Source organism: Caretta caretta, chromosome 1, assembly GCF_965140235.1.
Source record: "Caretta caretta isolate rCarCar2 chromosome 1, rCarCar1.hap1, whole genome shotgun sequence".
Lineage (NCBI taxonomy): Eukaryota > Metazoa > Chordata > Testudines > Cheloniidae > Caretta > Caretta caretta.
Genome location: NC_134206.1, coordinates 10,688,256 through 10,705,044, shown reverse-complemented (window position 1 = coordinate 10,705,044; position 16,789 = coordinate 10,688,256). Strand labels below are relative to the sequence as shown.

General features: G+C 42.3%; 1 protein-coding gene across 1 annotated transcript; it reads left to right on the top strand.

The window, feature by feature from the left end:
• The first annotated feature begins 15,487 nt into the window (after positions 1-15,487).
• On the top strand, positions 15,488-16,447 carry LOC125645393 (olfactory receptor 2AT4-like). The gene has a single exon (XM_048816310.1). The coding sequence runs from the start codon at positions 15,488-15,490 to the stop codon at positions 16,445-16,447; it is 960 nt and encodes a 319-aa protein (XP_048672267.1).
• The last annotated feature ends 342 nt before the right edge of the window (positions 16,448-16,789 follow it).

The following is a 16,789-nucleotide window of genomic DNA, read 5'->3' as shown; positions in this document are numbered from 1 at the left end:
TGCAGGCAGAGACATTTTGGTCCCTGTGCAGGGTTTGGGAGAGAGGTAAATCATAGACTCCTAGACTATCAGGGTTGGAAGGGACCTCAGGAGGCCATCTAGTCCCACCCCCTGCTCAAAGCAGGACCAATCCCCAACTAAATCCTCCCAGCCAGGGCTTTGTCAAGCCTGACCTTAAAAACTTCAAAGGAAGGAGATTCCCCCACCTCCCTAGGTAACGCATTCCAGTGTTTCACCACCCTCCTAGTGAAAAAGTTTTTCCTAATATCCAACCTAGACCTCCCCCACTGCAACTTGAGACCATTATTCATCATTCTGTCATCTGCTACCACTGAGAACAGCCCAGATCCATCCTCTTTGGAACCCCCTTTCAGGTAGTTGAAAGCAGCTCTCAAATCCCCCCTCATTCTTCTCTTCCACAGACTAAACAATCCCAGTTCCCTCAGCCTCTCCTCAGAAGTCATGTGTTCCAGTCCCCTAATCATTTTTGTTGCCCTCCGCTGGACTCTTTCCAATTTTTTCACATCCTTCTTGTAGTGTGGGGCCCAAAACTGGACACAGTACTCCTGATGAGGCCTCACCAATGTCAAATAGAGGGGAACGATCACGTCCCTCAATCTGCTGGCAATGCCCCTACTTATACAGCCCAAAATGCCATTGGCCTTCTTGGCAACAAGGGCACACGGTTGACTCATATCCAGCTTCTCATCCACTGTAACCCCTAGGTCCTTTTCTGCAGAACTGCTGCTTAGCTATTCGGTCCCTAGTCTGTAGCAGTGCCTGGGATTCTTCCGTCCTAAGGGCAGGACTCTGCACTTGATCTTGTTGAACCTCATCAGATTTCTTTTGGCCCAAAGGCTCCTTGCACTCTCCCATCTTTGAGCCTCTGCCTGGGGCCACCACATTCTAATCCATAACATCAACCAGCAAATACGTGCACCCTTCAAACAGCTTTATGAAGTTCACTAACTGATTATACATGTAAACACCACTAGTGTGGCCTTAAGGACATACATGACCAAGGGCATACAATGTAACTTCCAAGTGTAGCAATCTGCTTGAAACAGTGTAGTCCTTAAAGACTTGATCCTGTTCCCATGGATGTCAATAGCAAAACTCTAAATACCTTAACTAGAAGCAGGATTGGGCCCAGAGTGTGCAATACATCCCAGAACACAAGAGGTTAAGAAATTTGCTGGTCTGAGGAAGTGATTGTCACTTTTTAGCACGTTTTCATGATCATTTGTTGAGAATGAATTGAGCCCAGATAATCCCAGGATCATGTACAGTAGCTGTAATAAATCTGTTTTTAATTAAAGTGTAGAATCTAGCTGACAAAACAAGACACGAGCACAGATCAAATGGTTTATAATCAGCAGTAAATGCCACATTACAACCCCACAATGACATTTTCTTGCTTGTTTCCATGGAAGAAATTCAGAGCAAGCTGATATTTCCGGAGTGCAACAGCAACATCCAGTGGCCATGAAAAGAGATTTCCAGCAAGTGTTTTATTCTCTGAATTTGGTAATGAATTAATGTGCTTTCCAAAATTTCAGATGCCTTTATTTGTGCAATGCAGGTAGATTCTAAGCACAGGAAAACTATATTCCATAGCTTCTGGGTGCTGCCAGTTTATTACTAAGTGGCCTCAAACAAGGGTCTCTATTCAATTATGTTTTGAAATTCCTATTGTGACACAGCAAAATGTAAGGGTCGAGTTTTACCACCCTCCAACGTAATTACTTGGAACAAGATACTGATCAACATAAGGCTGGAAGAATTGGGTGCACAGTGGAAGAACCCATGTGAATCTGCCACCACAACAAGCTCCGTGACCACTTTGAGGCGGCCTAAGGCAAACAGCCTTGTTCAAGGAAGTTTGCTTGGCTGTGACTGTAACAGTGCCATTAGTATAGGGATGCATAAAAGGAACTTCCAAGGTAACACATTACCTTAGTACTCTCTCCAGGACTGGACTGAGACAATATTGGTGGGACTCTGGGAAAGAATCTTGCAGTCCTGCTGCACTGGTACCATGGACAGAAGACTTCAGTCTCCAGTCCTGTCAATCTCGTACTCTTCACAAGCATTAAATTCACTAGCATTTTTTCCCCCCAAACCTATAAAGCTATTGCATATCCTTTATCTTTCAAAAAGTTTCTGACAACCCAAATAAATAAATTGATACGCAAACTTTGTTTTACATATTTAATTAGACAGAGAAATGCAGTAGTTAACTCAAGCACACACAGATCTCTCTCTGGTCTGCAGAAATCCACACATTTCAAATCTCAGGGAATCCACTTTTGCATGAAAACAACAATATATATTTTTAAAGTAATGGGTTGGGCAATGAACATATAACAACTTAGCAAACCTCTTAAAGGGCCAAATCCAAAGCACCAAAATCAATAGGAGTGTTGCCTGAATAAAAATTGCATAACGACTCTTTGGCTTAAAGGACGGAAGTTCACGTTGTGAGTAATTTGACTACTCTTAATGTATCCTCTTAATGATACTCTTAATGTATCCCCTTGTGCTAGGTAGACTTTGTTTGTATTTTTAACTAATTGCTATATTGTAGTGATTGGTAGTGGTCCCTCCTAGTCAGGCTCAGAGGAAGGCCACTCTGCCTCTCTGTGTCAGGCAAGAAACCCATGGTTAGTTAGTAGCCTAGGCCCTGGCCCTTTGGGTGAGGCTGAGGAACAAGTGGTCTTTAGCCCAAGCCTCCAGGCTGGGGCAGACAGAAAACAGCCTGGGGCTGTGACCTTTGGGGCAGGGCAGAGCAATAGGCAGTCTTTAGCCCAAGCCTCCTGGCTAGGGCAGACAGCAAACACAGTCTGGGGCTCTAACCCTTGGGGGTGGTGGGGAGAGAGCAATAGATAGTCTTTAGCCTAGCTTCCTTGTGGCCCTGAATGCACACAATAATCCACTCGTATGTTGAATCCTGCGAGACATATGCCCACATAAAGATGCTGTGCTCAAAAACCCTCAGCACCCTTATGCTTTCTGAGACCCCATCCAGACATTGGGTAGCCATTACCCTGGACCTTATAGTCGAGCTCTCCATGTCTAAGAGGCACACCGTAGTCCTCATGGTGGTCAACCAATTGACAAAAAATGACCCACTTCATCCCCATTATGCACCTGGCCTCCACAGAAGAAATGGCCCAGCTCCTGGTGAGTCACATCATCTATCTCCATGGACTGCCAGAGCAAGTCACAATAGATCGGTTTCCATGATTTGTATCATGATTTTGGCGTGAAAACCTATGATTGCTTGGGGTCTGTGCTTATACATCCACCACCTATCACCCACAAACTGACTGTCAGTCTGAACAAGTGAATCAAGGGTTGGAACAATATCTGGGCTGCTTCATGAATTTCCACCAGGACAACTGCAGGAGCCTCCTGCCCCAAGCAAAGCTTGCTTATAACGATGCTGATTAAGTCTCCACTGAACAGAGTCCATTCTAAGCAAACTGTGACTTCCATCCCCAACTCTACCTATCATGTCTACCAATCCAGCAGGCGCCAACTGGGTGTGCCAGATCTATGAGAGCCAAGAAGAACTCAAGGCACATCTGTACAAGGCCAGGGATGATTACAAGCACAGAGCCGGGAAGCCCAGCATTCACCGTCGAGCAAAAAATGTGGCTCTCAGCCCAACAGCTCTGTGCTGACTGGACATGTTGTAAACTGGATTACTGATACCTCAGGTCATATTCCATCAGCCAGGTAATCAACCCAGTGACCATTAGGTTTCAATTACCCAGATCCCTCAAAATCCACCCAATGATCCACATATCCTTGCTAAAACACTACACCAACAACTCCTTCGCTCACCAGACCCAACCACTACCCTGTCCAGTGTGGGTCCAAGGACATGAACAGTAAAAAGTCCATAAGATACTGGACTCAAAAATCAAATGCAGCTCCCACTGGTACTATGTAGACAGGAAGGGCTATGACCCAGGAGAGCAATCTTGGGAGCCAGCATCCCAAATCTATGTCCTTGACCTTATGGCTGCCTTCCAGATGGCCCGTCCAGACAAACTTGAGCCAGTGGAGGGCACTTCTAGAGGGGGGACTAGTGTAAAGCCCAACAGGTCTGGAACATGAGCCTGCAGAGCTGCCAGGCAGAAGAACTCAGTGGCAGCTACAACCAGCTTGTGCTCTACTACACACGACCCACTGTGGACACAGACAACAGGAAGTCCCACCTCAAGGAGTCCAACAGGAAGCAACCTCATGGCTCCTGATTAGCTTCCCACCCAGTATAAACCAATGGGTGTCCAGAAAGTGTTCAGGCAGCAGCATGCATCTCCTGTAGTGGCCATGACCAGTCCTTCTCCCTTCTCTTGAACTCCTGGCTCTGACCTTGTCTTGATTTGGACCTCTCCGTCTCACCTGGACCCTGAAACCTGAGACAGACTCTGATGCTTGGTATTGACCCTGGCCTGGAACTTGACTACAAACTCCTCTGGTACACTCAGCCTCAGGTTTGACCCTGCTTTGACCCTTGGTCCTGACTGCCCTTGTCAGGATCCTGACTGTAAAGCTGACCACTTATCTTCCCTAAAATCTATTAAAATCTAACATTGCTGTGATCTATAAATTGCTGCTGTCTGGATGTGGTTTGGCTAGCTGAAAGGTCTATTTTTCTGGTAAACTCTGTTCATTTTATGTTACCTCATCCTCCCATCCCCACCACATTCATCTATCTTCTCAACCGGTTACATTCTGACACCTAGACTGGATGGCCTCTGGGGCAGGGACTGTGCAGTATCTAATGCAATGACCCTTGACTGGGGTTCCTACACGCTACCATAATAAATGGTATGTTTTTCCATTAGCTTTAAGATCAATATTTTATCTAAAAGAAAAAATTACTGGAACGGAATCCAGTCACGTTTTTGGCAAATGAAGAGAGTATTATAAATGCAAGATATACATTTTGATTTTATCTCTATATAATGGAGCATAATGAGAGACAGATCTCAGGCTCATCCCACTGTGCCACTTACCTAAAAACAGCAGCAGGACCTTCATCAGAAGCTACGAAACAACAAATGGGGAAATCTTTTAAGTGTTGGAAAGGACTTCTTCTATGCCAGAAGGTAAGAACATAGGCTCCTACACTGACATGCAACAGAGCACTGAGCAGGGCATATTATAAAAATGTAGCTAGATTAGACTACATTGATCATTCTTACATCTCATACTATAGGACAATTAATATAGGTCTAAGAACAGATGCGCTGGCATGGATGTAAGTATTATTTATATGCAATTCTTTTATTTCTTTATATATCTGTGTGACAAATATGGGGGTACTCTTTAATAATTGTTCATGCTGGATCTGGCAGTAACGCAGTGGTTTTACACTGTACATGGGTAATGCATATTTTACATAAAAGTCTGTCTGGGTATCAGGAAGGGCAGCAAGAAGGAGGCCCTTTCTAATAGTCACCTAACAGATTCCATTTAAGGGCGGTTCAGGGCAATGCCTGAACAATTTGCTGTAGTGACTCTGGCTTGTTTGCCGAACAGCCTATCAAACTGCTTTGGCTGGCATATGACAAAGCCAAGGGTAATGGGGCGGCTGCCCCATTCCAAGGTAAAAGGGACTAAGAGCAACTGAGGGAGGCTGGCAAGGTAGTGTGCCCCAGGTGTGGCTGCTTAATCAGGCCACAGCTGGCCTGGATAAAAGGGCTGTGGGGCCAGGAGCTGAAGGAGTCTCACTCTAGCCCTGGAGTGGGAAGGGCTAGCTGCCTGAGAGGAAGGTACCTGAAGTAGAGCAGTGCTGGGGAAGGGCAAGAGGAGCTGCGGAGCTCCAGCCTGGTAACCCCCCAGGCTGCAGGTCTTGGTGAAGGCCTACAAAGGTACTGGGGCTATAGAGGTGCAGCCTGGGAATAGGCAAAGGCAGCTGGTCCAACCCCCCTTGCCAATGATGAGTGGCCATTATAGACTGCAGTCTGCCCCAGTGAAAGGGGGCTAGATTCATAGATACTAAGGTCAGAAGGGACCATTATGATCATCTAGTCTGACCTCCTGCACAACGCAGGCCACAGAATCTCACCCAGCCACTCCTGCGATAAACCTCTCACCTATGTCTGAGCTATTGAAGTCCTCAAATCGTGGTTTAAAGACTTCAAGGAGCAGAGAATCCTCCAGCAAGTGATCCATGCCCCATGCTACAGAGGAAGGCGAAAAACCTCCAGGGCCTCTTCCAATCTGCCCTGGAGGAAAATTCCTTCCCGATCCCAAATATGGCGATCAGCTAAACCCTGAGCATATGGGCAAGATTCACCAGCCAGATACTACAGAAAATTCTTTCCTGGGTAACTCAGATCCCACCCCATCTAACATCCCACCACAGGCCATTAGGCCTATTTACCATGAATATTTAATTACCAAAACCATGTTATCCCATCATACCATCTCCTCCATAAACTTATTGAGTTTAATCTTAAAGCCAGATAGATCTTTTGCCCCCACTGCTTCCCTTGGAAGGCTATTCCAAAACTTCACTCCTCTGATGGTTAGAAACCTTCATCTAATTTCAAGTCTAAACTTCCTGGTGGCCAGTTTATATCCATTTGATGATGACTGGCAGTAGCCACTGAGGCAAGGTGGGGATAGAGGGGTGGGGGTTCCCCTGGGAGGGGAGATCCAGAGACTGGGGGTACTTCTGGAGCAGAACTCCAAAGTAAAGGGGCAGCGGGGTCCGGGAAGGACACGGGCCCTGAGGAAGGCAAGACACCAGCCAGCAGAAGATACTCCGAGGCTGGAAAAGAGCTAATTCCCAGATGACCAGCAGGAGGCACCACACCGGTGGGTCCGCAATCTGCTACACTAACCAACACTTGACAAATTCTTTGACACAGATGCGCATTAGTGGTTTACTATGTGTCCGCAACTCCTATGAAGCCTGACAAACTCACTACACCTAACACATTGCTCTCATGATATTTAGCTGTAAAGAATGTCGTGTGAGATATTCAACGAAAGTCAGTGACACACTGGTCATTAATATAACTGTGAAATGTGTGTATTAATGCTATATGAAGGATTATGGATACTTACTGATATTATGCTTTAAAGTCTGTGATCAAACAATGGGAAAAAAGAGATTTTGTTCCAGACAAAAGGGAGGATAGTTATTTCCCTGTCTCTAATGTAAATTGAATTGAGCATGGTGATGCCAGAGGCAGTGGGCAGTTCATTTGAATCAGAGGTTAACAGAAGGAACAAATTAAAATGAGGATGTGAAATCAGCAGGGGAAGAACTGAAAGCTGAATCCTAGGGGTTCATCCTGACTCTAGTGACAAAGACAAACTTTTGGGAACATAAGAAGAAACAAAAAGACGTGTTGGTTAGCCATTACTTAGAGTACAAAGCGGCCAACGCTTTTTGAATTGAGGATCTCCTGCCATGCGAGTGGGTGATGCTGAAAGGTTGCCTTAGGTAAGATTCCTTTAAGACAGTCTTAGTCAAGGATTGCAGCTGGTTAAGTGTGTTATACTTTTGTTTGCAATCATTTCTATCTCCATTTTTCTTGCCCAGTATCACTTAATCTCGTTCTTTTAATAAACTACACTGTTTTATCATAAGTATATCTCAGTGCTGTTATACTATGCAGAGTATGAATTCCTGGTTAAATCGAGCAAGTTGGTGAGTATGCTGTCTCTTCAGATACAGTGGACTTGATAATTTTGGTATGTGTCCAGTGACAGTGGCTGGCTCCGGCACAGAGAAAACAGTTTGGAAACTGAAGTGCACCAAGGGTTTATGCAAGGCCAGGTTAGAGTCCAGTGGAGTCTTGAGGAATCTGTGGGGCTGGCTAACAATCTGGGGTGGCAGAGAGATGTGACTCAGTTTAGCACCAGCAAATCCCTTTTATGCCATGGCAGAGGGTAACAGCATAATTTGCATTTCTAGACACCCCGAGAAACTGTCTCAGTCTCCCTGAGAACAAAGCAGCATTGTAGGGAAAGGACACTCTCTTGGAGGGGCAAAAGGAGAACAAGATGGAGAGACACACAAAGACAGGAACCCACAGGATGTCTGAAGAAGCTAAGCCTCTGTAGGTCACCAATGGAGTACTTTAAGACAGACATGCATATTTGGTGGGTGTACATGAAGTAGTGTACTTGGGTCCCAGTCAAGGAGTAGAACAATTGCAAGGCTTAACCCTGATAAGGGCAAGAAGCCTAGCATCTGAATGGGTTGAATCCAAAGAGACTCAAAAGGTGATAGGGGTGCAGCTAGCCCCAAAACCGCAAAAATGGGCAAATGATGATAAATTGTCTTCTGAGATAGACTTCTTTAGGTACTTTAAAACAAGCCAACTACCCCTCTTTAAACTGTCCTGAAATGAGAAAAATCCTGGATAAAGGGTACCGAGGTAAAAGAGGATGCAGTAAATACATATCTAGAGACAGATTCTAGTCCTAGGCATTCCCATGTAAATCTGGACTAACTCCATGTATATGTGAAGTGTCGCTGGATTTAAACAAAGGTAGTAACATCAGACTTTGGCCCTGGATCTCTGGTACTTTACACATTATAATTACAAGATATATTTTCTGGATATGGCATAATACTGATCTGTACCTTGTTAAACCCTTTCTCCAAGCTATCGAAAGACAAGGCAGACTATCTGAAGAGCTCAGTTGCACCAGATTCCTGGACTTCTTGCACCAGATCTTCAGATTACTCCACAGTGTGTAACACAAGGAAGATGTGGAATGTTTATATGAATGCATTAGAATGGAGATCACCTTGTACAAGGATCCCTGTATTTTTCAGTCATGCCCTTAAGAACTGTTCTGTGGAGCACTTATCCTTGCTACAGTAAATCATTTGGTAGAAAAAAGTGAAAAGGAGATGCCAATGTTGAAGCTAATAGTTTGGGAAAGGGGAAATCTTCAGGCCCTTCCCAGGGTGAACAGACTGCTGCTTCCCCTTGCAGCTCAGACTCTTCTCTACCCAAAACCTTTCTGGAGAATTGAGGAGAAAAGGGTTATTTATCAGTAGTCACTTCCCTGGCCTCCCAGGCATGAAACCATTTGAGCAGTACTAAATTTTACAGTGAGCACACATGTTCCTCAAAGCCCAGGGTTCTTGTCACTTCTCTAACAGATTCATAGATTCTAAGGCCAGAAGGGACCACTGATCATATAGTCTGACCTCCTGCATAAGCAGGACACAAAATAAATCCCATGTCCCTGCTGACCTCCCTCAGATCCTCACTACTGCCAGGAAACTTAGGACATAAGCATTTTTTGATGATTAGTTGACTCCCTGGATGTCTGGCAAGTTTTAATGAATGTGGCCTTAAATTGTTTCACGTAATGCAGAAAGTTTGGAATTACACAATTGGATCGAACAATCTCCCATTGAAGCCAATGGCAAAATTCCAATTTTCAATGGGAGCAGGACTGAGTCACATATAAAATAATGGCTACCATGACACATACTGATGAAGTTGTATCATGCTGCGCACCCTGTATTTCAAACACCTTCCTTTCATTTTCTTGACTGTGCAAATCTTCAATGTCATTTACACAAATTATGAGCTCTGCAGTGCATTGATGTTCCAATCTCTGCTGGGATTGTTTATCATGAAAATAACTACATGCGCAGGAGTCTCTTAATTTTAGATAAGAAAACAATGTTAATTTAATCTTTGGGGACATGAAGGTGAAGAAAAGGATGACACAGTTTGTTCAAAAGAAACGCAAAGCCTCAATCAATGTATTTGCCAGAGATATTATTGCAGAAGTCTTGCATCTATCACTAAAAGTAACACCAGTAAAAGCAAAGCTCTTGTAATCTCTGGAATCACAAGTGAGTTTCAGTTTATATTATTATATTAAAATGTCAATAAATTTCATATTAATGCTTCATTTTTATTTATTTTTTTCTCATAGTATCCAGCATGGAAAAAAAACCTTTTTTAATATAATTTATGTTATGTTAACAGGCACCAAAGGATGTGATTTTTTCATTTGATTTACCATGTCTGAGAACAGTTTCAAGAGATTATAACAGTAAACTTCCAATATTTGTTTTCTGTACTAGGGATAGCAGAACTGAGCATCACAGAAAACTTGGTGGAACAAGGATAATCAATAGGACATGGTAATAGCAGGGTAGAAAATATATAGGAATGACAGAGTAGGTCATGATGATGGGGGAGTGACATTACATGTGAAAGAAAGCACAGAGTCAAACAGAGTAAAAATCTTAAATGATTCAAACTATACTATAAAATCTCTATGGATAGAAATTCCATGCTTGAATAATAAGAATAGAGCAGTAAAAATATACTAGTGACTGCCTGATCAGGATGGTGATGGTGACTGTGAAATGCTCAGATAGATTAGAAAGGCTATAAAAATAGAAAACTCAATAATAATGGGGGATTTCAACTATTTCAGTAATGACTGGGTACGTCACTTCACAACAGGATGCAGAGATTAGGTTTCTTGATACTATAAATGACTGCTTCTTGGACCAGCTAATCCTGGAACCCACAAGGGGACAGGCAATTCTTGACTTAGTCCTAAGTGGCGCACAGGATCTGGTCCAAGAACTGAATATAGCTAAACCACCTGGTAATACTGACCATAGTATAATTAAATTTAACATCTTTCTAGGGGGATGATAGCAAAGCAGCCCACCACAGTAGCATTTAACTTCAGAAAGGGGAAATACACAAAAATGAGGAAGCTAGTTAAACAGAAATTAAAAGGTACAGTCCGAAAAATGAAATGCCTGTAAGCTGCATGGAAACTTTTAAAAAACATAATAATAGAGGCTCAACTTAAATGTATACCCCAAATTAAAACACATAGTAAGAGGACCAGAAAAGTGCCACCAGGGCTAAACAACAAAGTAAAAGAAGTGGTTAGACGCAAAAAGGCATCCCTTGAAAATTAGAAGTTATAGCCTACTGAAGAAAATAGAAAACAGCATTAATCCTGGCAAGTCAAGTGTAAAAGTATAATTAGGCAGGCCAAAAAAAGAATTTGAAGAACAGCTAGCTAAAGACACGAAAATTAATAGCAAAACATTTTTTAAGTACATCAGAAGCAGGAAGCATGCCAAATAATGAAAGGGGCCACAGGACAATCAAAGTGCTAAAGGAACACTCAAGAAAGACATGGCCACTGCAGAGAAGCTAAATGAATTCTTTGCATTGGTCTTCACTGCGGAGGAGGTAAGGGAGATACCCATACCTAAGCCATTCTTTTTAGGTGACAAATCTGAAGAACTGTCCCAGATTGAGATGTGAATGGAGGGGGTTTTGGAATAAATTGATAAATTAAATAAAAAGAAAAGGAGTACTTGTGGCACCTTAGAGACTAACCAATTTATTTGAGCATAAGCTTTCGTGAGCTACAGCTCACTTCATCGGATGCTCACAAAAGCTTATGCTCAAATAAATTGGTTAGTCTCTAAGGTGCCACAAGTCCTCCTGTTCTTTTTGCGAATACAGACTAACACGGCTGCTACTCTGAAACCCATAAATGAAACAGTAAGCCTAACTTCAGCGTGAGACTAATTGGTTGAAACGATAGTAAATAACAGAATTATCAGACACATACGTGAACATGATTTGTTGTGGAAGAGTCAACACAGCTTTTATAAAGGGAAATCATGCCTCACCAATCTATTAGAATGCTCTGAGGGGGTCAACAAATACGTGGACAAAGAACGCCTGCGCATGAGGGTGATCCTCTAGATATACTGTAATTGGACAAAATCTCTCACCAAAAGCTCTTAAGCAAAATAAACAGTCACAGGATAAGAGGGAAGGTCCTCTCCTGGATAAGTTACTAGTTAAAAGATAGGAAACAAAGAGTAGGAATAAATGGTACATTTTCAGAATGGAGAGAGGTAAATAGTGGTGTCCCCTGCTGATCTGTACTGGGAATAGTGCTGTTCAACATATTCATAAATGATCTGGAGAAAGAAATAAACAGTGAAGTAGCAAAATTTGCAGACAATATGAAACTACTCAAGATAGTTAAGTCCAAAGCAGACTGTGAAGAATTACAAATGGATCTCACAGAACTGGTTGACTGTGCAATAAAAAGGCAGATATAATGCATTGTTGATAAATTCAAAGTAATGCACATTGGAAAACATAATCCCAAATATATATACAAAATGATGGGATCTAAATTAGCTACTACTGCTCAAGAAAGAGAACTTGCAGTTTCCGAAAACATGTGCTCAATGTGCAGCAGCAGTCAAAAACACTAACAGAATATTAGGCAACATAAGGAAAGGCATAGAAAATAAGACAAAAATTTCACAATGCCGGTATAAAAATCCCTGGTATGCCCACACCTTGAATATTGTGTGCAGTTCTGGTCACCCCATCTCAATATATATTTATATTACAATTGGAAAAAGTACAGAAAAGGGCAACAAAACTGATTGAGGGCACAGGTGTTGGAACTAGGGGTGTAACAGCACCCTCTGGCTTGAAGTGGTTTCCATCTTTTCAGGGCTTACAGTTTGGTTCAATGGCTCTCAGCACCCCCACTATACAAGTTGTTCCAGCACCCCTGATTAAGGATATGGAACAACTCCTGCATGAGGAGAGATTAAAAAGACTGGAACTTTACATCTTGAAAAAGAGATGACTAAGAGGGGATATGACAGAGTAAGTTCATGGAGGATATGTCTGTTAGGGGGCTTATTCCTTCACCCACCCACTTCCCTGGTCCTTCTCGCATGAACAGAGAGCAACAAAACCCGAAGTCCAAAGGTGCAAACAATTCGATGTTTATTGGGGTGAACTTCCAGCAAGCAGGATTCCAGTTTCCTTCCTTAGTATCCCCCTTCCCAGCTCTGACACCACAGAGCCTTGTCTGTGTCCCTGTTCCTGTTCCCCCCTTAGAAAAACATTATTCCAATTTCCCCCCCATTCCCTGTTCCCATTTCCCCCCCCTTACTTCCTGATTGACTGCAGACTATATAGTAAAACTTGAGTTCTGCTTAGCTATACCTTAACCAATCATTTTACTGAAATTTAACTAACCAATCCTAACATATTGTAACATGATTGTGTAATCAATTATATCCCACCACCTTAATTAGTTTACACCCAGCAAAATTAATTATACATCAGACAGATACAATCACAGAACCAGACAGAGATTGTACAGACAAACAATAGGGAAATGGGGACTATAGTGATAGAACAACAAAGAAATGAGGATTTTACATCTCAGCTATTGATAAGTGAGTTCTTGCCAGACAAGATGCTATTAAACTAAGTTTCCTTTTACATCTTCTTGGCTCTTCCCTTTCTCTGGAGGTGATAGCCTTTATCAGGACAGGATTGTATTCCTAACAGCCCAATAGCACCTTCTTTCAATGTGACTAGTTTGGAATGTGAGGATGTGACCATTCGCTTCCCAGCTTATGGCTGCCTCTGTTGCTTAGCCAGAGATCTCAGCCTAAGAACAGGGCCTCAGACTGTCACAGTAAGAGAAGGCCCTTACACCAGCAGTGATTTTGATTCTTTCTTTTATACCTCTCTAACTAGCTAAGTGATAAGAATACACCTAAATTCTTAGAGTATAGGCCTTTACAGACAGGCCTGAATATCTATATCCTAACAATGTCCATCACTGACTATTAGCCAAGATGGTCAGGGATGCAACCACATGCTTTGGGTGTTGCTAGCCTCTGACTGCTAGAAGCAGGCATTAGATGACAGGGGTTGGATTACTCGATAATTGTTTGTTCTGTTCATTCCCTCTGAAGCACCTGGCATTAGCCTTTGTTGGAAGACAGGATACTGGGCAAGGCAGACCATTGGTCTGACCCAGTACGGTCATTCTAATGTTATCTTATTTTGTTCTCTTTGTTAAGCTAAATAGATAGATTAAAGGTTTCAGAGTAGCAGCTGTGTTAGTCTGTATTCGCAAAAAGAAAAGGAGTACTTGTGGCACCTTAGAGACTAACAAATTCATTTGAGCATAAGCTTTCATGGTTATGCTCTGTATAAGGTTGCTCTGTAGCTCACGAAAGCTTATGCTCAAATAAATTTGTTAGTCTCTAAGGTGCCACAAGTCCTCCTGTTCTTTTTAGATAGATTAAAAGGATATCAATCACTACAAGGCAGGTTTTCTAACACTGTGATGATTCTCATGGCTCTTCTCTGAACCCTCTCCAATTTATCAACATCCTTCTTGAACTGTGGGCACCAGAACTGGACACAGGATTCCAGCAGCAATTGCACCCGTGCCAAATACAGAAGGAAAATCACCTCTTTACTCCTAGTCAAGATTTCCCGGATTATGCATCCAAGGATCATATTAGCTCTTCTGGCCACAGCATTACGCTGCGAGCTCATGTTCAGATGATCATTCAACATGATTTTCAGAGTCACTGCTTCCCAGGATAGAGCCCCCCATTCTCTAAGTGTGGCCTGCATTCTTCGTTCCTAGATGTATATCTTTACATTTACCTGTTTTTTAAAGGATATTGTATGTTTGTGCCCAGTTTACCGAGCAATCCAGATCACTCTGAATCAGTGACCTGTCCACTTCGTTATTTACCACTCCCCCAATTTTTGCACCATCTGCAAACATTATCAGTGATTATATATTTTCTTCCAGGTTATTGATAAAGATGTTAAATAGCATAGGGCCAAGAACCGACCCCTGTGAGACCTCACTGGAAACAGAGCCGCTCAATGGCAATTTCTCATTTACAGTTACATTTTGAGACCTAAGTTAGTTAGTTTTACATCCATTTAATGTGTGCCAAATTAATATCCTAGCATTCTAGATTGTGAATCAAAAATGTTGTGTAGTGCCAAGTCATACGCCTTACAGAAGTCTAAGTATCTAATGTCAACACTACTGTGTTTATCAACCAAACTTGTAATCTTATTAAAAAAAATTAGTTTGACAGGGTCTATTTTCCATAAACCAATCTCCTGTTGCAACAAAGATTGGAAAAAAGCAGGCTGGACAAGTGCTTATATCTGTATGTCCGTCAGGACTACTAAATCGATGATCCGGCAAACAAATCAAATAACATCTCCATCACATCCTGCGACCGATTCCTCTCTCCACCACCTTCACCTAAGTCTTAATTGCATAAAGAGAGCCTGAGCTAGTACACTTGGCCAGATGTAGAGTTGAGTAACTACATCATCGAGATCCAATGAAACAGATGTATTGTTCATTGCCATCAACATAGTACTTAAACCATCTCACTCCCTCCCCAGTGGCTTTATATACACATTCTATGGGATGGAAGGCACTCTAAGTTAACTGAAATTGTGTGAGGGGGACTTAGCTACAAGAATATAGCCAATGTTATTTTACCTACAAAGATCTTCAGCAAAACACACATCATTCATTACCCTACAATCTTTCTTGTAATAATTAGGATGGTTTCCTAACTGTGTTTTTCATTCTAGATGTTTTCAACAATCAGACTATGAATAACTGCAACAGCAATTCTTCCGCTAAAGATTTTTATCTCATTGGATTTCCTGCACTTCAAGATTTCCAGATCCCTCTTTTCCTTGTATTTTTGTTATTCTACCTGCTAATACTAATTGGTAATGTCATTATTATAGCTGTAGTTGTGGTCGATCAAACACTTCACAGACCCATGTACTTTTTCCTAGCTAATCTTTCTGCCTTGGATATACTGCTTACAACTACTACCATTCCCAAAATGTTGGCAGTGTTTCTGGTCAATGCCAAAACTATTTCTTTTCATGGTTGCTTTCTACAGATGTATTGTTTTCATGGTCTTGCGGTGACTGAATCGCTGCTTCTTGTAGTCATGTCTTACGATCGTTATGAAGCAATTTGTAATCCTTTGCATTATCCAGTTAAAATGACAAAAAGAGTAAACATTCAACTGGCAGCATGTGCCTGGGTAACTGCATTGTTAATACCAATACCTGTCGTATTCCAGACCTCTCAGTTAACATTTGGAGACACAACCGTAGTTTACCATTGCTTTTGTGATCACTTGGCAGTTGTGCAAGCAGCTTGTTCAGATTTCAGTGCCTCTTTTCAGACTTTCTTGGGGTTTTCCATTGCCATGACTGTTTCAGTCGTGCCGCTTATGCTTGTCACCCTCTCATATGTTCACATCATTGTCTCCATATTCAAGATTAACTCTAAAGGAGGTCGCAGTAAGGCATTTTCTACTTGCACTTCTCATTTGATTGTGGTTGGCACTTACTATTCGTCCATTGCCGTGGCATATATTTCCTACAGAACTGACATGCCTATTGATATCCATGTAATGAGCAATGTTATTTTTGCTATTTTAACTCCTTTGTTAAATCCACTCATTTATACTTTGCGAAACAAGGAAGTAAATTGTGCAGTAAAAAAGATTGTTTTTCTGAAGATCTTTCCTCCTTCTGAAAAACTGTAATCTCATGGGAAAAAATTAGCTCCAACACAGAAGTTTCACTGGGAACCTATACATCATATCATATACATATACCATACCATATACATCATATCAACATCATATCAACCCCCTGTAAAGGGGTTAAGTAGGGCTTAAATCAATGGTTTTCAAACTGTGGGTCATGGGTCATGGGTCATGGAAGGTAAGGCACTGGGTCATGGTGGCTCTGGTCTGGCAGTGCTACCTGGCTAAGGCAGGGTAGTTCTGACACTGCGGTGCACCCCTGAAGTGGCAGGGGGGGCCACATCCGCTTCCTATAGAATGGATAAGTAGGGTTTAAATGGCTTGATATGGCTTCATCTG